The sequence below is a fragment of the Manis pentadactyla genome, chromosome 2, assembly GCF_030020395.1.
Source record: "Manis pentadactyla isolate mManPen7 chromosome 2, mManPen7.hap1, whole genome shotgun sequence".
Lineage (NCBI taxonomy): Eukaryota > Metazoa > Chordata > Mammalia > Pholidota > Manidae > Manis > Manis pentadactyla.
Genome location: NC_080020.1, coordinates 157,537,453 through 157,561,866, shown reverse-complemented (window position 1 = coordinate 157,561,866; position 24,414 = coordinate 157,537,453). Strand labels below are relative to the sequence as shown.

Genomic DNA, 24,414 nt, shown 5'->3' with positions numbered 1-24,414 from the left:
TTAATAAATGAAAATAAGATTGAAAGTCTATTTAATACTTCATTAAAATAACTACAAATGAGATTTAGACAAACTGCCATCTTCCAAAGTCTTTTAAAACTTCTACCTATGTGCCTATTAGAACATCAGACTCAAAATCTCATACAACAATTCTTCCCTTCTTTTCCACCAATGAGCATGTATCTTGCTCCTGTGTTGAGATCCACAGCCCCTTTATACTTTATCCACAGATCAGTGCCTGGTCTTTCAGCCTGCTCAGTTTATAATCATTCTATAATGTAACTTTCAGAATTCCTTTTTAAACTACATTTCTATTTTGTGAAAATAACAGCTTAAAGGAAAAAAGCAAAAAGATATACTTTACCTCATCTGAATCCACTAATACTGGAAGAGCTCTGAAAAAACAAAAAACAATTGACAATGTCATGAAAAGGCCAGTGTAGCTACTAAAACTGAATAAAGGCATATCCGATGATCCACCAATTCTCACTCCTGGACAGACAAAGCCAACAGAAATGAACCCTAGGTTCACCAACCAACACAGAGAAGAATTTTCGTAGCAGTGTTGTCCTTAATAGCCTCCAAACTGAAAATAACCCAAATGGGTGAACTGTGGTATATCCATACAGTGGAATACTATAAGCAAAGAAAATGGACTACTGAAGGATCGTTTTTTAAACTAACACAAATAACCTACAATTACAGACGTTAAGACAGCAGTACCTTTGGGTCATGATTTGGGAGGAAAATAAGGGATTTTTTAAGGCACTAGTGATGTTCTATTTTTTGAATCTGGGTGCTAAGTTACATGAGGCACTAATATGAAAGATTTATTAGACTTAGAATTTGTACTTTCCAGTACGTGTGCTATACTTTAAAAAAATTCCTGTTAAAAATTAACAGAAATATGAAAATAATCCTAACTTCAAAATGGAAACAACAAAAAATAAGATCAGAGGAATATCAATAACTAAACTGTATATATGAGTAATTCCAAACACAACTGACAGCCAACTACATACTAATTTTTTAAGCCCCTGTTTTTCACTTTGAATAGTTGGGCCAGTATCTGAGTGGCGATGTGCTAGCTAATCTGAAAACCCACAGGTGGCATTTATTAGAATCAAGTATTTGTTTAATTCCCACATCATTACCATCACTGACTGGACATCTACCACCAGCGAAAAGTACCTGGAGAGTGTTACACAACATAACCTTTGCTTGGGAAAGGTAATGTGGATAAAAAGAAAAGATAAATACATAGTCTCGATGTGTGATATTTTCCCTCACTGAGAGAGAGAGAGAGCCTGAAGGGACAAATCTATGTGCCAAAATTACAACATAAAAAGTCACATCAATGCACAACTCCGGAGGGTACTACTTACAGCGCAGTCCATGGCGAAGGCAGAAGAAAGAGACCTGGGAGACTAACTAGATGTGAGAAAGAAGCCAAGGTAGATTTTTGGAATAACACTATTAAGGAAAATCCAGAGAAGACTGCATTAGGGGAAAGATGAACCAGAACCTTATGGGCCTGGATGACAGTCCATTGGGTACTTAGCACCGTTTAGAGATAAACACTAGCAATCTCAAAAACGGTTCCTTCTGCATTAATAACTATTTAAAACTTATTAAGATGTAATTTAGTTCACTGAAGAGGGAGGTGAATTATGCTAAGCTGATCTTTATGGCTTATCAGAGACAAAGTCATAATTCATGTCATACAAATATCTCATACACAATATACTGGACTACGTGATTACTCATGATTGTCTAAATGGTCCTATCACTTGCAAAATTTTTACTCAATTGCTATAGATGTATACAAAAGAGTTTATCTGTGTATGAAGTCTAAATTCTAAACTTGCTATGTAAATTGTACATTAATTTTGGGCAGTATTGTGCTAAATGTCTTGTGTTAGAAGTTTTCAGAAATGAACACACACTGATTTCCAAGAACCTAAAATGCTGGAAACTATCTTGGACTACACAGCTCTTAATTTCACAAAAATGGTTCAGGAAAACATAAAATAAGACATTTTAGTCTTTTATATTGCAAAGGAATTTTTGTAATCAAGCAGCTACTTCTACTTAAATTTTAAAAAGCGTAAAGAGCTATGTAAGATGTAAGCAGATCTAGGCAGGCTGTTTTATTGCTTTCTGCCAAGAAGTGGTGGCATGGCAGGAGGCAAGCCTACTTAGATGCTTTCTTTTAAAGTATTTTCTAACAAGTGGCCAAATCTATAAGGTAATGGTTGCCACCTAATCTCTACAATCCCTTACTCAAAACCATAAAATCTGAAAGGATTGCAAATAAAACCACACACAATTCATGGTCTGCAGCATTACCAGAAAAATACTGCAAACCTGAAATTATATGTAAGTCTTGAAATAAATGGCAATTCTAGCAGCTATCACACAACACTCCAAATTAAATGAAATCAAGTTAAAAAGAATACTTGGTAACATTTTTAAAAATCTACAAAAATAAATTTAAAAACAAGAGCAAAATGGATTAAAAATAACAGGAAAAAATTCAGAGTCAATCAAACTCAGGAAAATAATTAGAAGAAAAAGGCAAAATCATCTTGGTAATGAAGAAATAATTACAAGATGTCTAAGGGAGAATAAACTCAAAGACTTAATATGTGGCAGGAAAACAACTAGAAGAAAGAAAATGATGTGGAGAAAGAAGTAAAAAGGGTCATAGAGAAAGTGGTAAAAATGGAAGACAGCAGGTAAAGGTAGAGAGAATAGGTCAGATGACTCTGACCCTAAAAACATTTATAAAACCTGGACAAAAGTATTAAGAATAGTTTTAAAGTACTGGAAAATGACCAAGAGGAGCAAGGATATGGAGCCAAGTAGCCAAATAAATTCCAAGGAAAATACACCAAGAAAACCACACCTAGGCACATCATATACACACTGCAGAAAGCCAAATATGAAGTCTGAAAAGCAGCAAAAGAAAAAAAAAGAAGATACATTACAACAAATGACTGACTTCTCTCTTTGAAAACAACAGAAACCAGAAAATACTGGGAGGACATGTTGGAAGTGCTTAAGCAGAAGTCAGTCAAGATTTTTATATCAGGCAAAAACTATCCTTCAAAAATACATTGTCATATAAGTACAACTGACAGAATTTGTTTCTGGCAGATCTATAAGAAATACTAAAGAAAGACCTACAGAAGAAAGCAGTACTCAACATACAGAAGAGAAAGAACAAACACTAAATGCATGGGTAAATGTAAAAGAATACATATACATTTACTTTCCTTTTGTGACTATTAAAAGAAAAAAGTTTAATAGTGTACTGTTAGTTTCATAATATAAAGGTAGTTCTCACTTGGCACAAATCTGGTTGTGTGAACTGCCATTACCACAGTTTAGTTAAGTAACAGTTCCTCAACAAGCAGTTCAAATTTCTTGTTATTCAATGAGATTCCACTCCATAGTCACTAAGAGAGCTAAAATAAAAAAGGGGAGCAGTAACAAATACTGGCCAGGATGTAGAAAAACTGGAAGGCCCAAACATTACTGATAGGATTATAAAATGGATCAGCTACTTGGAAAAAAGCTTGGCATTTCCTCAAAATGCTAAACATAGTTACCATATGATTTAGCAATTCCAGTTCTAGGTATGTACCCAAGAGAAATGAAGATATGTGTTCACACATAATACATCTAGAATTATCATATTCATAGTGATGAAAGCCAAATATAAGGAGAAAATCCTGAAGGCAGCCACAGATACACACACACAGAACAAAACACATACAACATATGCAGGAACACTTAAGAACTAAAGCAGTCTTCTTTCTGAAACTACAAAAGCTGGAAGACATTCAAATGACAGTCTTTGAGGTGCTGAAAGAAAATGGTCAACAAAGAATTCTATACCTAGCAAAAATACCTTTCAAAAAAGCTTGAAACAAAGACTTTTTCAAACAAATAAAACTTGAGATTCATTACCAGCATACCTGCACTACCAGAAATATAAAGGAAATTCTTCAGGAAAATAGAGCATTATACTAGATAGGAACTGGGTAAATAGGAGTAAACGAGGGCAATGAAAGGAAAGAACAGTACGTGAAAACATTATCACAGTTAGGTATCCTGTTTTGTACTGTGGAAACAGCTACTTGGAATTCTGTGTCAAACAGAGCACTGATAAAGAAGAACCTGAACAGGTCAAAGTTCCTAGAGGGAATTCCTCTGGGCTCTATTTTTCCTATGCTCATGTTTTTTCCTCCAAAAGCTTCCCCAACATATATGGTATTGTGATTACATGTGTTAAAATTTTTTTTTACATTTTGTTTCAAATGGAGGTTGGAATGTTTCCATAACAGAAAGTTGAAACAAGATAAAATGGTTCTAATCCTGATAAACTTAGATCTGACAAGGCTGGAGTTGGTTATAGGCGATGAGTTTTAAAAGAGTAGTACAGTCAAAAAGGAAGGAGAAGGAGACTAAAGCAGAGATGTGTAATTTCTTTAGTGAGAAATGAAGTACAGCATCACTAGTGATGGGGGCCTATAAAAACACAGCACATAACTATGAAAATTATCCCTTTATACTATATCCTAACTTTCAGATTCAAGCTTTAAAAGAGGATATTTACACATCTGTGAATGAAGAGGGGATATTCTCTTCTACCCACTTCAAATCTTCATCCTGTAGAATAAATATTTATATATTAGCATTTGCTTAATATCACCTGACAGCAAGGACTTTTAAATAGAATGTATATAAAATTAAAGCATTTAAATTCAAATGCATGATATTCTTTTAATTTCTACATAGCCTAAGAAATTGGCAGTCATGCCACACAGAAATTATGTAGTACTTTCTTAAACGGGCAAAGAAACAAAAATGTGGATTTCAGATTTTTGTACTTCTTGTTTTAATTAGATGCACAGGTGTTATTTTTGTCCTGAAAACCACAATAAAAACACAGGAGTTGATTTATGATAGAAAATAGCAAGAATATTATCTATAGTAATGCTTTGCTTCCAGCATTATGCCTAACTTGTTCAATATTTTATTTCATCAGTTTATAATTTTCCAAGAGCAAAAGATGGTATAATTTTCCAACTGAATAAAAGTACAAATATTCTAACTTTACAAAAACCCACTTGTATTTATGATCATCTCTCTGCAGAAGACAAGAAAAGGAAAGCAGGTCAGCTAGGGCATCTATTTTTTTCTTTTTAAACAATCTAGCTTATAGCTATCTCACTGGGAGAAAGAAAACTAAAAAGTAAAATAAAAATAAAGAACACTGCAACTGAGCCAGTATTAGTAGGACCCCTAATCCTCTAAGGGGGTCTCAGGTAGAAATTAGTCAATGAAAGATAAGGCATCCAACTTCTGACCAAGAGCTCTGCAATATGAGTTATACGGAATACATATTTGGTCATTCAGATGACATAAAAGTGAAATGAGTGTCTTGTTATTAATGAAGGTGACTTTCAGACCCCACCCAAGGGCAGGGGTGGGCTGCCAGGAGGACCAGCCATGTGATTAGTGAGCTGGAACTTCCAACCCCACACACAACCCCACCAGTTCCTAGCTCCCTGATCTCTGGGGAGGGGAGAGGGGCTGGAGATTGAATCAGCCAATGGCCAATGACCTCGTCAATCATGACTATGTAATGGAGCCTCCTAAAAAACCCAAGAGGGCAGTGTTTTGGTCCTTTCCTTTTTCCCTTTTTTGGAAAGCTTCCACATTTGGGGAACCAGAACACTTGCATGTGCCACTGAGCTCAGCCCCACGCTCCACGAGGAGAGAGGCTCCTTTAGGACCTGCCCTCTCTTCATCTGGCTGCTGATTCATATCCTTTATGGATCCTTTAATGAGGTATTGGATTTGGGTCTGGAAGCCCCTATGTAAACTGACTATACTTAGAGAAATGAAAAAGTATTCCCTTGATGTGTTTGCAGCTACTGAGTTTTGAAATAAACTGAGATATATCCCAAAAATACAAGGAAAATATCTTAACAAATTTGAAGTTTAATAGCTCCAACACCAGATAATTAAAACCATTATAATCTTTTTATAGTTATATTAGCATAAAACTACTCAAAGAACACATTTTAAAGATTACTAAAAATAAAAACTAGAGAATTTACCAAATCCAACAGATAAAACTATTCTCATTTATCATCTGTCCTGTCAGACTTACATGCATACATAAATTTCTACACCATATTAATCACAATATATAACTGTAAGAAAGCAGAATTTAAAACTGTATGATAGGCTTTTCCATTTTGTCTTTCATAATTATCACTTTTACACATAAATATGCATAGAACATTTTAAAATTCATTTCTGTCCTGTATGTTACCATTTTATTCAAGCTTCCACAGTATAAAAAATGCTAATTTTGTTAACTGCATAGGTAATACATAAAGTCCCTTCCCAATGGATAACAAGTTATCTGAAATGACTTCAAAAATCACTTTAAAATGCTGAAAAATTATTTTACTATAATAAAGCTCCTCAATCTTTAATGTGCATGTGAATCATCTATGGAGTCCTGCTAAAAAGCAAAGTTAGATTCAGTACACCTGGAGCAGGACTGAGATGCTGCCTGTCTAACAAGTTCCCAGGTGATGTTTATGCTGCTGGTCCAAGAAAAGCAGTTGAAAAGGAGGCTTTGCAGCAGGTACAGTTATTGGACTTAACTGGTATCACTGCCTGGGAACATTATTTTCATACAAAAAAATCTCAGTAAAACATGTTCTCCTGACATTTGTGACACTCATACAGAATTCTAAAGTACTAAAGACTGGGACCCTAGTTAATATTATAAATAAGTACTCTACTCATATATATATGTTTGTATAAACACATACACACACATATACTCAAATATATATTGTAAGTATTATACTCACAAAATTATCAGAAGTACCAGGTTTAGCTGTTCCATTGGAAACTGTTTTTGAAGCTCTTAATTTTATACCTTCAGCTATATTGAGAAATATGAGATAAATATATAAAGTTAGAAAATAATATTGTCTTGTATAGCCTCACATCTATAACCAACAAGGAAAAAAAGTTTCTATATGTATATTTTTAAAGAGAGTTAATAGTGGCAGCTTTGGACAGGGTGCTGGCTTTAATATACCAGTTAGAAATGTAGGAGGTATGGAAAAACGAACAGATTTCATAGTTTCCAAAAACAAGGTTTTCAAGTTGCTAGTTTGAATTCTAGTTTTATAGGAATTTTGATAAACAAGTGTACATACATATTTCCTTAGTTTCAATACATTTTAAATTTTACAGATTTAAAAAATCTATTGGATTTGTAGTATATACTCAAGAATAAAACACATCTCTGCTTATTACTTTGAGCACTTAGTCCATTTGCAATATAATTATTAAAATAATTAGGTTGAAGTCTACCAAATTGCTACTTTTAGTCTGTCCCCTCTGTCCTTCAATTCCTTGATATGTCCTTTATTTCCTCTTTCTTTTGATATGTTCCTTCCTTCCTTTCCAGTATTTCTCAGATCATTACAATTTACTTTGAATATATATAAGATCTGTAATACAATACTGATTTCATTTACACCTTCTCCTGTCTTGTAGATTTTACTTATAATCATACATTTTACTTCTATATATGTCTTACAATATATTTGCCACAAAGCCAATTAACTTTTAAAAGATTAAAGGAAAAAAGGGAAAATGGTCTTGTATATTTATCCATGTATGTACTATTTTCAGTGTTCTTCCTTCAGTCTCCTTGCTGAATTTCAAACTGACAGCATTTCTCTTAAGTCTAAAGAATTTCCTTTAGCATTTCTCCTAGTGCAAGGTTTGCTAATGACCAATTCTTACAGCTTACATTTATCTGAAAATATCTTTATTTCACCTTCATTTTTGAAATGTTTTAGGTGGGCATAGAATTCCAGGATGACACTTTTTTACTTTTAATATTTATTTTAAAATGTCATTCTATTGTTTGTAGCACTCCAATGCTTCTGAAAAGTTGGCTGTCATCCTTCTCACTGGTCTGAATATAATATACCATTTTTCCTCTGGCTTCTTAAGATTTTTCTTTGCCTCTGGTTTACAGCAGTTTGACTATGTTGTCTAAGTATAGTTTTCTTTGTATTTATCTTCCTTGGGGTTCACTGAGCTTCCTGATCTATGGGGTATGCTTCTTGATCCATTCTGGAAATCTTCTGGCCCATATTTTTCAAATATTCTGTATACTCATTCTCTCTTCTGGACTTCAAATATGTGTATGTTAGACTGTTTAATACTGTCCCATGGGTCACAGAAGTTATGTTCACTTTGCTTCCAATCTTTGGTCTCTGGTTTTCAGTTCATAAAATTTCTTTTGATTTTTCTTCAAACATTCATTAACTTTTATTTTATTTGGTTGTAGCCCATTCCTAAAGATTTTAAAACATATTTATAATAATTATTTTCCAAGGCCTTCTTGCTAACTGTAACATCTGGACCACCTCTAGGTGTCTACTGATCGATTTTTCCATTAACTATGAGTCACAGTTTTCAGTTTCACCCCATATCTAGTAATTTATCATTGTATACTAGACATTGAGGATGATATCATAGGGACTCCAGATTCTCTTATCTTCCTCTAGGAAGTGTTAGGTTTTGTTTTTAGAGGCATTTAAATTACTGCTGGATCACTTTCACCTTACAAGGATGTTTTAGATTTTATTAGTGGGTTTATTTCAGTTCAGCTTTAGTCCTAGGATAATTTTCAGCAGTCCTAGAATATGGTCTTTACTTCTAAAGAGTGGCCCTTCTAAAGTTTTAGTGGAAAGCCCAAGGTGTTAACCCAAACACTTTTAACTTGTTGAGATTTGAATTTCAAACTCTGCAGTGGGCAGCTGCTGACATTTCTGTTCTGTTTCTTAGCCTAATGGCTATTGTTTTCTCTCAGACTCGAGTCTCATTTTGCACATGCCCACTTCAGGCACGAGTTAAGACTCTAGAGACTTCATGGATTTTGGAATCTCTCCTGTGACTCTCTCTTTTCTGAATTTGTTCCCTCAATTTCCAGGCATTCTTATAGCCCCTAATTCCACACTCCAATTCCCTGCATCAGTAAGACTGCACGTATCTACTTGAGCTCTAGCCACTGTACTACCACATCTACTAGGCATGCACTGGGACAAAAGCTCTATAATGTGGAATTTATCAAGAGTGTGGTTCTCTTCATTCAAAAGTCAAATCTCCAGTTTCTGCAGGCTTCTGTTGTTCTCCAGCGCCTTCAGTTTAAATATAAAAATATTCTACCTAGGATTTATACTAGCTTTCAGCAGGAAGGTTAGTCCAATAGAATTCATTCCATCATTACTGGAGCCAGAACCTGAATGCACTGAATTTTAATATCTTTTCTATAAGACTTATAGGTTTCCTTTCATAATAGGAAAGCCACAAAAACATAAAAGGAATCAGTTGATGGTGAGGATAAGACAAGAAGAAGTAAAAGGAAGTGAGGACACTGAAGACACATTGATTATGTGGCAATTTTTGCTGAATGGGTAGATTATAAAAATTTCACAGTATTTTAGACAGAGAACAAAAAAAAAAATATGACAAAGAATGCTACTAATAAAGAAACCAGAGTAAGAGGAAGGCAAAATGAAACAAAGGAAAATTAATCTCAACAGTGATGTTGACTTAACAAATTTTTAGAGTACTAAGGTAAGATTCATAAAATGATAAAATTCTATGTAAAAATTTATGAGAAGATGAAAACAGCATTAAAACCAAAATTAGAAATGCTTTGGGCATGTCCAGGAAATTATAGATGTGCATAATTTTAAAAAGCAAGAGATGAGGTAAAAAATTTACCAATCATCAAGAAGATGAGTATTATTTAGGAGCTAAGCACAATATTTACTACATCATTTTGTGAAAAACAAATAATTAACTTCAACACCTAGACTTTCAATACCTAGCAAACAACAAAAGCTCAAACTACATTAACAATCTTGAAAATGTCATTACTAACTTTTCTTCTTGTGATTGTCTACTGTTATTGAGGTTACTGAAGATATAGTTTATAGGAAAAAAAATGTATTAACCTTGCATCACAGGTAAAGGTACAAAATTTCTTTGTTATAATATATACAATACTTATATATTATTTATATTTAAATATATATTTAATAAATATATTAGATTTAATACAAAATTTAATGTAATAAGAAAAGATATCACTCACTTAAATTTTCAGACGTTACCATGAATTCTTCAATTTCATCATCAGAATCATCTATTAAGGGCATGAAGGCATACCTATATCAAAAACAAGTAGTTTTAGTAGCATGTTTAAACCTGTTCTGTTTTTAGTTTGTATCTAAAGGAGTCATTGCATACAAAAACATCTATATTTTTAAAATTTATCATAAATAAAAATGATTTTATCCTCAAATTAACAAAGATTATTGTGAAGAAAGTGTGAAACGGAAGCTCCCAAACCCTGCTGGCAAAAGCATAAATGGATAGAATCTTTCTGGAAAGCAATTTTGCAATATACAATGTTCAGGGAAAGCAACTTTCTGCCTGTTATTTTTCCTCCTAGCCACTACTTTTTAACTTACCCCTAACAAAAAAGCCTCCAAAAAGCACTGCTGATAACAGCAAAAAATCCTAGAAACAAAGGGTCTAATAATTAGGGACTGATTAGGTAAATCATGCTACATTCCTATTATGGCATGCCACTGAAAGTAATGTGGCAGATCTACACAAGACGATATGGAAAAATACATCTTAAACAAGAAGATGCAGAACAGTGTATGTAGGTATGTGTGTATTATTATTACTGCATAATTCTAAAAAGAGAGGGAGAAACACACTGGTAACATTTTTTCATTTTTTTCTACAAGGGTGTACAAGACACTTAACAGTGGTTTCCTTGGAGAACAGGAATGAGGCAAGGGAATGTGGGGCTTAACCATGATATGCATCCCATCACCTGTACAATTTGCAGGACTTTGCATCCAAGCTCATTATTTTGGTCCCATCCTTCCTTTCCAGCTTTATTTCCCTCCAATGTAAGTAGTGTTAACCAAACTGTCCGCCTTGATGATCTCCAAAGTATACTGTTTTTTTCCCACTACCTCAGAAAACATACATTCTCTCCCTGCTCAGTTTTCCACTGTCCTGCTCCTTTCTTCAAGGCGTAACATAAACACTGCCTTTTCATGGAGTCTTCCTCACCCCTCTTCTTTCTCCTGGACTTAGATTATACATGTCTTATTATACTGTCTTACATTTGTTAGATTTGCCTTCCTACTTGCTTGTACACTCTTTTAAAAGCAAGGACCGCCTCCCTACAGTTTCTAAAAAAGTGTTTTTATTCTAACACTAGCTGGTGATCAACAAATGCTGTCAAACTTTAATTTTCCTTTGTTGGGTACCTCTGATTATTTGCTGATGGTCTCCATAAAAACATGATCACAATAAGAATAAGCGAAAAAAGGAAGCTCCAAAATGCATCATCAACCCAGCGTTCCATCCAATCCTATAAGGACAATTCAAAAATGAAAATTTAACTTTCCCATAAACATACAGATTTCCTATTAAAATGTGTACAATGACAAGTACTAATGACACATTTCCAACCAGTAAGTCTTCTAAATAAGTACTTATTTAAGAAACATAAAAACTAAGAAATGCTGTCTTTATAAAATCAACCTTAAGGCTTACATCAGCCTTATAACCAGTCAGATAAACAAAATCCTAACATAAATTACATAGTATAGTACCATAACAAGAATTAAGAGTTCAAAAGGGCTTCAGAGGTCATTTAATCTATTTTCTAGATGAGAACCTGTCATGAGGCAGGTTAACAGAATTAGAACCAAGTTGACAATAGGTATTTTTGAAACTGGTGACATTAGAATGTCATCTGATGCAAAATCTCAATGTAATATTTACCCTATAGGTTATTTTGCTTTTAGTAAGACAGGTGATTTCATTCTTCATTGTTTGAAATGTTTCTAAAGAGCTGATGAACATTATAAACACTTCCCTTCCATAAAATTTAAGGGTTAACAAAAAGATTAAGAAAACAAAAATAAAGTCCAAAAGATAAACTCAGAACTCCTACTGGAAAATACTGAGGGAGGGAAGGAGAAAAAAGAAATTCTAAAAAGGTCAGCCTCTTCTGCCACTAATTGTTCCAAGAGCAGCTGAAGGCCAGGATTTTCACACAGCTCTTGGCAACTTTATGAGAATTAGAGACTAGCTCCAAATCAGGAAGTCCCCAGGAGAGGGCCTTTTATATTTTAAGTCTAAAATACGTATCCTCCTCTAATAGAGAACCCATGGAGAGTATCTCCTGAATGTCATGAGGGTGACATCCTAGAAACATGTCACACTTAAGGTTTACAGTCTCAGTTAGATACAAAACAACCCAATTCCATAGTTTTTATGAAGATCTCCTGTCACCTTAAATTATATAGGGAGAGAACTGTTATATAAAAGAAAAGTTGAGAAAAGGGCATAACTGGAAAAATAGATTTAAGAGGAACTTTTCCAGATTCATTTAAAGGAAGCTGTTTTTATAATTCTATATAAAATAATACAAAGTAAATAGAAAATCCCACTAAAATTACTTGTATTTACAAACACAAACTAAACTCTTCAAAATTACACAAAATAGCACATATATAATTATAAGTGAAAATTGTTTAAATAGGAAGATTATACTTACTGATTGACATTTTGCAATCCTAAATGTCTTAGTTGTCCATACCATAAACACTACAGAAGCTGAAATATACAAAAAAAAGTCACCTTTGAAGGCACATGCAACACTGAAATAATTATGATAAGAAAAGTTAAACAGCTTACCCACTACAGCAAAGATCAGAGTATTTGTAAAGTGCCTGTATAACGAAAATTTCACTGTGTTCTTTCTTAGCCTTAGAGTCTTCATAGTTTGTGCCAAACTTATAAAAATGTGACAAAAGTTAAGGAAAAACATTTTAAACAGAATAATAAGCAATTAAAATAAAAAACAAAGTAAGAATCTGCTAATTTCCCAAATTTGTACTGCTAAATACAGTCCTATAATTTAAACCTAATAAAAACACAATGTTGTTTTAGTCAATACTGCATAATCACAATTCTGGTTTTACCACAGATTCTGTGATATTTTTGTTATTTTTCATTAAATAAACTTTGAGAAAAACACATAAGTAAGACCTATGAAGTTCTCCTTAAATGCCTAGATCCCAAAACACAAATTAGAGCAGTAAACACTGAGTATCCCTTAGGCCAGACACTTTTTACAGATCATATTATGACATGCCCTTTGGCTTGTGCTTTTCTGTCTCTTATTTCTTTCTATTTTGTTCTTTCTAGTCTATTCTTGTTTTATTCTTTGGATGACAATGATTAAGAAGTTAGGTCAAGTATCAATTCCATTTTAAAAACTAAAAACCTGAAATATGTAAAAAAATCCAGACTTAAGTAAGAGACTTTATTCAAATGATTATTGCAATAGGAGGACAACTGAAATAGGGAGAATGTTCTGACTCAAGAGTCCCAAAGCTCAGGCAGGAAAGGACTCTGCTCTTACAGGGAGGAGTAAACAGCTCTGAGGGCAGCAGGTGTGTAGGACACGTAGTGTGACTGGACAGTGGATTAGGGAATGACTTTCCTTGAGGTCTACAGATTCTCAGGAGGGGCCTCTGAGGGCTGTGAGTAGACAAAAGCTCAGGGACTGGGGAAAGGGGACAACTTCCTTTAGTCCAGGCTGGCATTCTGTCCAGATGGGTCAGTAGGTACGCAGGTCTGTGTCCAGCCTTGTCACAATAAATAAGGGGGCACATGGGAGTCTCATCTAAGTCCCTGGGAAGGGGGTACTCTGTACAAAGTCTTCTCCTGGAACATGATAGGGTAGGGTTTCCTTAACCATGGCCGTTTTGCAGGAGCACAGGGCTCATGTAAAGTTCAACACTGTCAAGTAGGAAGCAGCAGAAAGCAGCCTGTGAAATGACTCCTCAGCAGTGAGGCTGGGCCTCAAGCCAGAGCTCCCTGTGAGGGGCCGAGGCTTCCTGGAGCACACCACCAGGCTTGGTCATAAGCCACACACCGAAAATAACACGGGTGTGCACAGGATGGTAGTGGTAGTTTTTGTTATTTATGCTTATTTTAAATTCCAGATACTTTATTAGTCAAAAACTTCATTTTAGTACTAAAACTACCAAGACTGTTTTTCAATCTTTCCAATTGCAAAAGAAGATCAACTTCTAAAAATAACACAATTCAACCAATTAAGGCTGCTGTCAGAATCTGCAAAAGTGCAAATGTGATTCATTCAGTAAGCATTATGAAGACAAATACTTCTTAAAACTTCTTGACTAAAACTAATTTTCCAAGTTGAAAATCTGGTCTTGTTAAACAATTCAGAAGTGTTGTTTAAATGCCAAGGAATAAAAAGATCCAAAGCAAATCCAAAGCTGCCCAAGACACCACTTACCAGGACACTGTTAAATCCAGGCAAGGCTTACATCATTTCTTCCGTTAAAGGAAAGCGGAGACAGAAGCACACGGCCCCATCATCCTGAGGTGCGAAGCCCCATGAGCAGGCTGCCGAGGTAAGAAAAGGATATCCACCAGCACAAGCCAGAGTCAAGGAGAGAGAGGGGGAGGCTGGCCAGAAGCACAAGATCAGAGTCATTTGCCTGCAGTAAAACAGCAAAAAGTTAAAACAAACAAGCAGAATGAAAGGGAGGAGAGCTTCAGGAAAAAGATTAAGGCTTCTGAATTTTTCAAGCTAGTTTACCTAAGACTTTAGAGTTGGATTTTTGTAGGATGAGTCATATTAAGTTCATCAAAGACAAAGGAAGCCAAGCCATGCATCACCCAAGCACTTAACTGTGTGCATGCAGGCCCGCCTTCTTTGCTAAGCATGTGTAATTACTTAGGAAACCTTTCTTCTTGCACAGAGAAAGGAAAATTTCCATTTCTAAAAACAAACACCAGAAATTCTGGCTCAAGGAGAAACAGATACTAAAGTTCTTTTCTCTCATCATTAAACACTAACCAAGATAATTTTAATTTCTGGATTTATGACTTTTATCTCAAACACCTTTATTAAAAATAGTAATAATTAAGCAAATTGAATCTTTTGCTTTGTTTTCCTTACCTCCCCACCCCAATTTGGCTCATTATGTATCAGAATGGATCAAAGCCAATACTGTACATAACAGTGATAAATTACCCTCATTCAAATCCAAATGGAATTAGAGCCTTTAGAGTTGCTTTTCTTTGGAATTTTCTGCCAAGTTGCATTGCTGTTTTTCCCAATGAACTACCTTGTGGGTGGTTAAGAACAAGAAATCTTTGAAATACGTATTTGTGAATTATCAGGAGAAAAGATAGTACAGATTTTTAAAAAAATGCAGTCTAGAGCTCAACTCATTAAAGAACATACTAAACTTATTGAAGGCTTTAAGCATATACAGTTTGGAAGTTAGATAATTCCAAATTGAAGAGATCTCTTAAGCTCACTTTCTAAACACACAATGATAGAAATGAAGACTTTAAGATCCAGAGCTAGTAATGGTGAGACCAATAGCTAGGTTAATCTTCAGTGCAATTCCCCCATCCCAAATCCCAGGTATGTTTATGCTACCTGTCCATTCTCAAGTCAGAAGAGCATTCCTACCAAGTGACAGGGCTGAGGCAGAACAGGATCTACAGCCCTTGAGGATGAGTACTCATGGCTGTGTTAAATGACAAAAATTCAACCAAGCAAATTTTAAAGATCTAATTGGCTTTAACTGATTCATTAATTGGGCAACATCCCATCTAGCAGTTAGAAAGGAGCTCTGTCAAGCTGCAGAAAAGGAAAGGTTTTTAAAGGCAGAGAGATAGCAGAAAAAGGATATAATTAGAAAAGACCACGTTGTTTTAGGTAAGGTCATGATCCTAAGAGAGATGGAAGGGGTCTATCAGTAAACTCCTACTGCTGACCAGGAAATTCCATGTTGACTGGTTAAAGGTTGCATTCCTGATGGGGTGGAAACTGTAGGTAGCTAGTAAGTCTTAGTTTGTTGACATGAGCCTAAAACAAGCGACTCCATTTTGGGCTTGTGGTTTTCTGAAAGCTGGGACACTGTTCACATGCAGAACTGAAGAACATACTTCACCTTTTTGACAACTGGTCAAATGCATGTCTTGAAATGCATTTTCATGTAGAAAATATGAAAAATTACACTAGAGCAAGATATTTCTATCATTCTCTTGAGAAGATCACATTTCTTTAACTACAATTGTATTCAGTAAATTTGGATTCTAAACTAGTAGCTCTGGACAGAAGTAGAATATGAATTTTAAGCAAGTTTGGTCAGAAACAACTCTTTAAGTCAGGTAATATTTCTTAACTGGACACCCCTCAGACAACAGGGGACCTATGGGTATAATTCGGGAGGTTCTAAGTGCCCCACTGTAGGCAAAACTCCTTGTGTGGGTGAGTGCTTATAGTCTGTGAAGAGAAGCTCCACAGCTTTCATCAGATTTTCTCCCTTCCTTTGCCACCCATTTCTAGCAAGTCTATCATGTGAAGCCTTTTTTCCATTTCCTCAGCCCTATTTCATCTCTTTGGACCACTGCAAATGACCCATTACTAGCTTTCCTCTTGTCTAGACTCTCCCTTCCCAAGCCATTTCTCTTGTCATCCTCATGTTCTTTCTGATACAGATTTCACCATGTCACTCACCTGCACAGCTTTGATTTTCTCCTTTCCACCTTCAGAAGGAAATCTCAGCTCTTGAGCATGTCATCTAGCTTTCCCTTCCCCACCTTCCATGATTCTCCCACACACGTTCACCTCCAGGTAAGCTACTCTGGGACATTCTGCTACAGTCCCTATATTTTCATGCTTCCAACTATTTGTTCCCCTCAATCTTCCCAGGGTTCTGTTTCCCCAATTCTTTTCCTAGTAAAATCCTATTTGTCCTCTCAGTCTCAAACAAATGTCACCATCTCTGTGAAGTCTTTCCTGGTGTTTATGTTAGAATTTCTCTGACCTCCATTTGCACAGCACCTCTTCTAAATGGCAATTACTACTGCTATATTGCTCTTAGGTTCTAGTTATGTACTTGTCTTCCCTACCAGACTGTGAATTCCCTAAATGCAGGGGCAAGATATTTTTCTTCCATACCTCCTCAGTATGGGGCACATATTGAGCACTTAACTTTGCTGAATAGAAAAAATAAAGATACTCTTTGTTCAGGGGGGGCCATTTCTTCTCCACCTTCAACTAAACTAAATTCCTATATTGAGGTAACAGTAACACACAACTATATTTCTATAATTATTACAAATTAAAAGTAATCTGATTTTAATGCTACAACAAAGTACTTGAAGACACAGTAAAGGATATGAACCACACAAAAATGGAGTCAATGACAGCTAAAATAATGTCACCAAAAAGAACAGCTAAGTGGTTAGAACCCTAAAAAATAAAAACAGGGTAACAAACCTGAATGTAAAAGTTTCATTATGTTATAGGAATCGTCATCTGATGAAGAAAGAAAATTTAGCTCATCTCACCATTTTCCAAAAGCCACATAAAAGATTTTATTTCCTAATACACTGTGTTTAAAGCACAGGGAAATGATCAGTTTTGGCAGCAACAAATGTCACTTTGCCACTCATTTGTTCAATGACAATGTAAAATTGTTATTAGGAAATGGCAACTAAAACGCATCACCTCCCCAGCCCCACTTAGGTCAACCATTTCCATCTCTCCCCTGTTTACACCAAACCTACAGCCAGGGCTACTAATGAAGCAAACTGCTGACCTCTCCTACTGTGTGGGAAGGGAGATGAGAAAAAGTAAAATAAGCAAAAGGAACCATGTAGAAGGTATAAACAGATCACAGAGTAGACACTTGAATCAAGAGCTGACAGAGGACCTTATTTATAATGGTTTTATCTAAGGTGTTGACTGGGTAAAATTTTAAAGAAATATGATATACATACTTTATGTGGGATATTTATCTTTTCTATTTCCTTTCTAGCAAAGATTAGTTTCCTGTGAATTATATATGTAAATTTAAATTCATTATGTGAAGGTAAAAACTGTCATACTTTTCAAAGAACCAAAGGTAGTATGAGCAGGTGTATCTAACACTGAATGCAAAAAAAAATTTTTTTTAATTACTGGACAAATGTCCTGCTTTAAGGGTCAGATCAAAACATGTGAAATAAACTTATGTAGCAACACATACAGAATATTCTCTCTGTGCAGTGATCTGATTTATACATCTAATCCAAGATATTTTGGGTAAAAATTACTAGATTCTTTGAATCAAGTAAAATATTATAAGCTTCTTAATCACTCAGTTGTAGCCATATTAAGAAAAACCAAGTACTAGGAATCTAGGGGGTCTTCATAGACATAAATATGCTGACTCTTCTCTACAGAGTAGAGCTTGCTGCCTGTATCACCCGAATCATTTCCCCCTTGAACACTACCTTCTCCTGGTTCTTCCAAAAGTAGGGTATGCTGAATCCCCAAGATACTGAGTCCATTGGGTCAGAGGAAACTTAAAACCAAAAGAGAGACTTAAAGAGTGACGAGATGTGATGTCTGTATGCATAAAGGGTATAATTAACCTTCTGTTCACATATACACGATTAGCCCAAGGGTTAAGTTCAGACTGCATTACGACAAACACAAATGTTCTTTATAAAGAACAACCATGAACATTTTTGAGATGGAGCTAATACCTAGGATGACACCAAGTGGTGCCTTCATAATCAATCATAGCAATTTTAAGAAATGCTCTATCTAGCCTTTTACTTTTAGCAAGTATTAAAAAAATAATCTATAGGGGGAGGAAAAAAAGCTCAAACTCAGCCTTTTCCATAAATTTCCTATCTTTAAAATTTCTTCTCGGGAGATATAAAGTTGTATTTCACACCAACACCAAAAAGGGGGAAGGGTGGAATTATGCAGTCTTTACCCCAATGACTCTCATCACGCCTTCAACAGCTGCAAAGAGGAAGTAAAGCACCCCCAGTCCAATCACCCGGTGCATGACTGTTCCTAAACGAGGCCTGGGATGAGGAAGGGGAAATGGAGAAAAAAGAAAAAAAATAAGTAAGTGAAATGCATCTGAATATAGGAACTGGCCCCATTCCTGATACCAGAGACATCACTGCTCATCAGATCAGCCTGCTCCCATGGTGAGGTACTCTGTTACAGGAAACAGAGTATCTCTTGGGAGCGAGGCAGAAACAGGTGGTGGAAAAACTGGCCTCCTGATCCAGGCCTTGAAGGTGTACTTATGCCCATGAAGCAGCATTCTGAGGCCACACAGGTGCCAGAGGATTTTGCTGCTGAAATTAAAGCAATATAATTGACACAACCCAGGCACTCTTTCTATCAAACAGAAGAACAAATCGATTGAAACCCAGGAAGGCATGTGCCAACTTCCAGGTGCCACTGGCAGATACATTAATTACTCCACTAACATCAACTAAAGACCATGATGAGGTATGTTTTTTAGGAGGTAATTCACTCATTTTAGGACTTGAGCAAAGAAAAAGCAGAACACGAGAAGACTAAATCCCATTACCTTCCTTCTCTCAATACTTAAAACTGGAATGCTGACAGACTTTAGTTTTTATTCTTCAAATTGAGAAGAATTAAAATAACACTTTTCATAATGCAAAGTTGATGACTTTTACAATTAATAATTTGAAAAGAGAATAAAAATTGATGACAGTTGCTTATCAGAATTTATCATGCATGTTTTAGCTCAAAAATCTGCTTCTCAGAGTAGTTAAAAAAAAAACAGGCTTTGAAAAAATACTTAAAGTAGTTATTTTAAAACAAAATCTAAGTAAAAATTAAACTAATATCTATAGCTCACACTCAACACTCTTTAATTTAGTTAATCTAAATTCTAATCCCTTACAGCCACCTAACTGGAACCCTCAGTAGACAGAGTTGTTACTGCACTCACTCAGTAAGAGCTGAATACAACAACTTGGTGGTGTAGGGCTTCGTTCACAAAGGTCTGTGCCCTCACATGAGGGCTGAAACCTTTCATCCCTTTCGTAGCAACCACACTCCATACCTTGGCACCTAATATTCATAACCAGAACTGTGAGGTACTATAAGATTTCACAAGACAGGATTAAAGATGGCGGTGTGAGAGGTGAGACAGAGGCTTCCTCCTAAAACCACATATTATATGAAAATATAATTAACACAACTAATCCTGAAACAGCAACAGGAAAGAGAACTGCGCCAGACTGCATACACCTGCAGACCTCACAGAACAGGGTAACGTACCAAAGCTGTTGCCCAGTGGGACCCAAGCCCTTCCCCTACCCCAGGTCACTGGCTGGAAGAAGAGAAACAGAGCGGGGAGGGAGTGGAGGCCTGGGACTGCTGAATACCTAACTCCGGAGATCTGCTCTGGGAGCACAAACCTACATTTCATGGTGCTTTCATGATACTCTCATGATTAGGGGGCTGGAAAGCTAGGACAGGCAGAATTCCTGGAAAGACTGAGATTCCAGCCACTTGCGGAAAGCAGGGATCCATATCTGGCTGCTCTGGGATAAAAGAAAGATGGGCAGTCTGAGAGACTTCCTAACAAGGAAGCCCTTAGCAAGAGGGCTGCTAAAGGGGCAAGGATTGCACAGAGCTTACTGCTCAGGAGAAAGGACAGGTAGACAAAATTGTCTGGATGCACTCTGCCCAGCAGCCTGGGAGCTTTCATGATTTCCAGGTGTTCCAGCTCCCTGGCTGGCTACAGAGCTCCAAGGACCCCCTCCGTGATAGGCAGCCTACAGCGCCTTTCTCCCAGCTAGCCCCACATGGCTTGCAAACCAGCAAACCCTACCCTGGCGTTAGGCCAGCCAAAGGGAAGATCTGTCTATAGCAACTACAAACACAAGGCATAGACGCTTATACCTGTATGCTCAACCCACTGGTTCAGGCAGTGGAGACAGGCATAGCAGCCAGGAAGCAGGAAACAGCTCTTTCGTCCCCCGGGGGCACCAGTACCACTCCCCTGCGACCTCCGACATTGCTTCAAGGGCTTAGCAGCTAGAGAGTAGAGCTTCTGGACACTAGAGGGCGCCATATACAAATATGAAACGCCAAATGAACCTGGTTCACAGTAAAATTAATATAACTCCTGAGAAAGGTGACATGGACCTCATGACTGTTCCTGAATGGGAGTTCATAATAAAAATCATTAACATGCTCATGGAGGTACACAAAGATATTCAAGAACTCAGGAACGAATTTAGCACAGAGATCCACTCATTCAAGAGCACAATGGAGGGTGTTAAAAGCAGATTAGATATGGTGAAGGAGACAATAAATGAAATAGAAACTAGAGAAGAGGAATACAAAGAAGCTGAGGCACAGAGAGAAAAAAGGATCTCTAAGAATGAAAGAATATTGAGAGAACTGTGTGACCAATCCAAACGGAACAATATTTGCATTATAGGGGTACCAGAAGAAGAAGAGAGAGAGAGAGAGAGAGTAAGGGATAGAAAGTGACTTTGAGGTAATTGCTGAAAACTTTCCCAATCTGGGGAAGGAGATAGTGTCCCAGGCCATGGAGATCAACAGAGCTCCCAAAACAAAGGACCCAAGGAAGACAACACCAAGACATAGTAATTAAAATGGCAAAGATCAAGGATAAGTGCAGACCATTAAAAGCAGCCAGATAGGAAAGTAAGATCACATACAAAGGAAAACCCATCAGGCTAACATCAGACTTCTCAGCAGAAACCCTACAGGCCAAAGGGAGTGGCATGATGTATTTAATGCAATGAAGCAGAGGGCCTGGAACCAAGATTACTTTATCCAGCAAGATTATCATTTAAATTTGAAGAAGGGATAAACAATTTCCAGATAAGCAAAAGCTGAGAGAATTTGACTCCCACAAACCATTCCTACAGTCTATTTTGGAGGGACTGCTATAAATAGAAGTGTTCCTAAGGTTTAAGAGCTGCCACCAGAGGTAATAAAACCACAGTAAAGAAAGTAGAACAGCTAATTACTAAGCAAATGCAAAATTAAATTAACTATCCCCTAAGTCAATCAAGGGACAGACAAAGAATACAGAATATGATACCTAATATATAAAGAATGGAGGAGGAAAAAAAGGAGAAGAAAAAGAAAACCTTTAGATTGTGTTTGTAACAGCATATTAAGTGAGTTAAGTTAGACTCTTAGATAGTAAATAAGTTAACCTTGAACCTTTGGTAACCACAAATCAAAAGTCTGTGGTGGCAATAAGTACATACCTATTGATAATCACCCTAAATGTAAATGGACTGAATGCACCAATCAAAAGATATAGAGTCACTGAATGGATTAAAAAAAAAGACCCATGTATATGCTGCCTTCAAGAGACTCACATTAAACCCAAAGACATACACAGACTAAAAGTGAAGGGATGGAAAAAGATATTTCATGCAACTAACAAAGAGAAAAAAGTAGGAGTTGCAGTACTTGTAACAGACAAAATAGACTTCAAAATAAAGAAAGTCACAAGAGACAAAGAAGGACATTACATAATGATAAAGGAGTCAATCCAACAAGAAGATATAACTATTATAAATATCTATGCTCCCAAAACAGGAGCACCTACATATGTGAAATAAATACTAACTGAATTAAAAGGGGAAATAGAATGCAACACATTCATTCTAGGAGACTTCAACACTCTACTCACTCTGACGGACAGATCAACCAGACAGAAAACAAGTAAGGACACAAAGGCACTGAACAACACATTAGAACAGATGGCCCTAACAGACGTCTACAGAACTTTACACCAAAAAGCAGCAGAATACACATTCTTCTCAGGTGCACATGGAACATTTTCAAGAATAGATCATATACTAGGCCACAAAAAGAGCCTCAGTAAATTCAAAAAGATTGAAATTGTACCAACCAGTTTCGCAGACCACAAAGGTATGAAACTAGAAATAAATTACCCAAAGAAAATTATATATCCCACAAACACATGGAGGCTTCACAACCTGCTCCTAAATAATCAATGGACTGATGACCAAATAAAAACAGAGATCAAGCAATATATGGAGACAAATGACAACAATAATTCAACACTGCAAAATCTGTGGGATGCAGCCAAGGCCGTGCTAAGAAGAAAGTATATTGTAATAGAGGCCTACCTCAGGAAAGAACAACAATCCCATATAAGCAAAGTCAGTAGAAGGAAGAACATAATAAAGATCAGAGCAGAAATAAATAAAATAGAAAAGAATAAAACAATTTAAAAAATCAATGAAAGCAAGAGCTGGTTCTTCGAGAAAATAAACAAAATAGATAAACCCCTAGCCAGACTTATCAAGAAAAAAAGAGTCTACACACATAAACAGAATCAGAAATGAGAAAGGAAAAATCACTACGGACACCACAGAAATACAAAGAATTATTAGAGAATACTATGAAAAATAATATGGTAAGAAACTGGATAACCTAGAAGAAATGGACAACTTTCTAGAAAAATACAACCTTCCAAGGCTCACCAAGGAAGAAACAGGAAACTTGAACAGACCAATTACCAGCAATGAAATTGAACTGGTAATTTAAAAACTACCTAAGAACAAAATGCCTGGACTAGATGGCTTCATTGCTGAATTTTATCAAACCTTTAGTGAAGACCTAATACCCACCCTCCTTAAAGTTTTCCAAAGAGTAGAAGACGGAATACTCCCAAACTCATTCTATGAGGCCAGCAATCACTCTAATACCAAAACCAGGCAAAGACACAACAAAAAAAGAAAATTACAAACCAATATCCCTGATGAACATAGATGCAAAAATACTCAACAAAATATTAGCAAACTGAATTAAAAAATACAGCAAAATGATCATCCATCATGATCAAGTAGGATTCATCCCAGGGATGCAAGGATGGTACAACATTCGAAAATCCATCAACATCATCCACCACATCAACTAAAAGAAGGATAAAAACCACATGATCATCTCCATAGATGCTGAAAAAGCATTTGATAAAATTCAACATCCATTCATGATAAAAACTCTCAACAAAATGGATATAGAGGGCAAGTATCTCAACATAATAAAGGCCATATATGACAAACCCACTACCAACATCATACTTAACAGCGAGAAGCTGAAAGCTTTTCCTTTAAGATCAGGAATAAGACAAGGATGCCCACTTTTCCCACTTCTATTCAACATAGTACTGGAGGTCCTAGCCACGGCAATCAGACAATACAAAGAAATACAAGGCATCCAGATTGGGAAGGAAGAAGTTAAACTGTCCCTGCTCGCAGATGACATGATATTGTACCTAAAAAACTCTAAAGCATCCACTCCAAAACTACTAGATCTAATATCTGAATTCAGCAAAGATGCAG

The 24,414-nt window shown here is 36.1% G+C and overlaps 1 protein-coding gene across 4 annotated transcripts in view; it reads right to left on the bottom strand.

Moving 5' to 3' along the window:
- The window catches only part of TMEM87B (transmembrane protein 87B), a 57,500-nt gene that overhangs the window by 3,941 nt on the left and 29,145 nt on the right, over nucleotides 1-24,414 (bottom strand). The window contains exons 10-19 of one of the 4 annotated variants that reach the window (XR_008995750.1): nucleotides 18,990-19,083; nucleotides 17,403-17,473; nucleotides 12,859-12,968; nucleotides 12,719-12,777; nucleotides 11,421-11,524; nucleotides 10,223-10,296; nucleotides 6,906-6,979; nucleotides 4,625-4,677; nucleotides 1,386-1,473; nucleotides 365-395 (exon numbers count right to left, since the gene is read on the bottom strand). Coding sequence is in view for 2 of the 4 variants with exons in the window: in XM_057497003.1 (XP_057352986.1) it covers nucleotides 365-395; nucleotides 4,625-4,677; nucleotides 6,906-6,979; nucleotides 10,223-10,296; nucleotides 11,421-11,524; nucleotides 12,719-12,777; nucleotides 12,859-12,968; nucleotides 17,403-17,473; nucleotides 18,990-19,083 (670 nt within the window). In the remaining 2 variants the exon portion in view is untranslated. Of the gene's footprint in view, nucleotides 1-364; nucleotides 396-1,385; nucleotides 1,474-4,622; nucleotides 4,678-6,905; nucleotides 6,980-10,222; nucleotides 10,297-11,420; nucleotides 11,525-12,718; nucleotides 12,778-12,858; nucleotides 12,969-14,624; nucleotides 14,697-17,402; nucleotides 17,474-18,989; nucleotides 19,084-24,414 lie in introns of all 4 variants that reach the window. The other 3 variants (XR_008995751.1, XM_057497003.1, XM_036905059.2) reach the window with 3 other exon arrangements.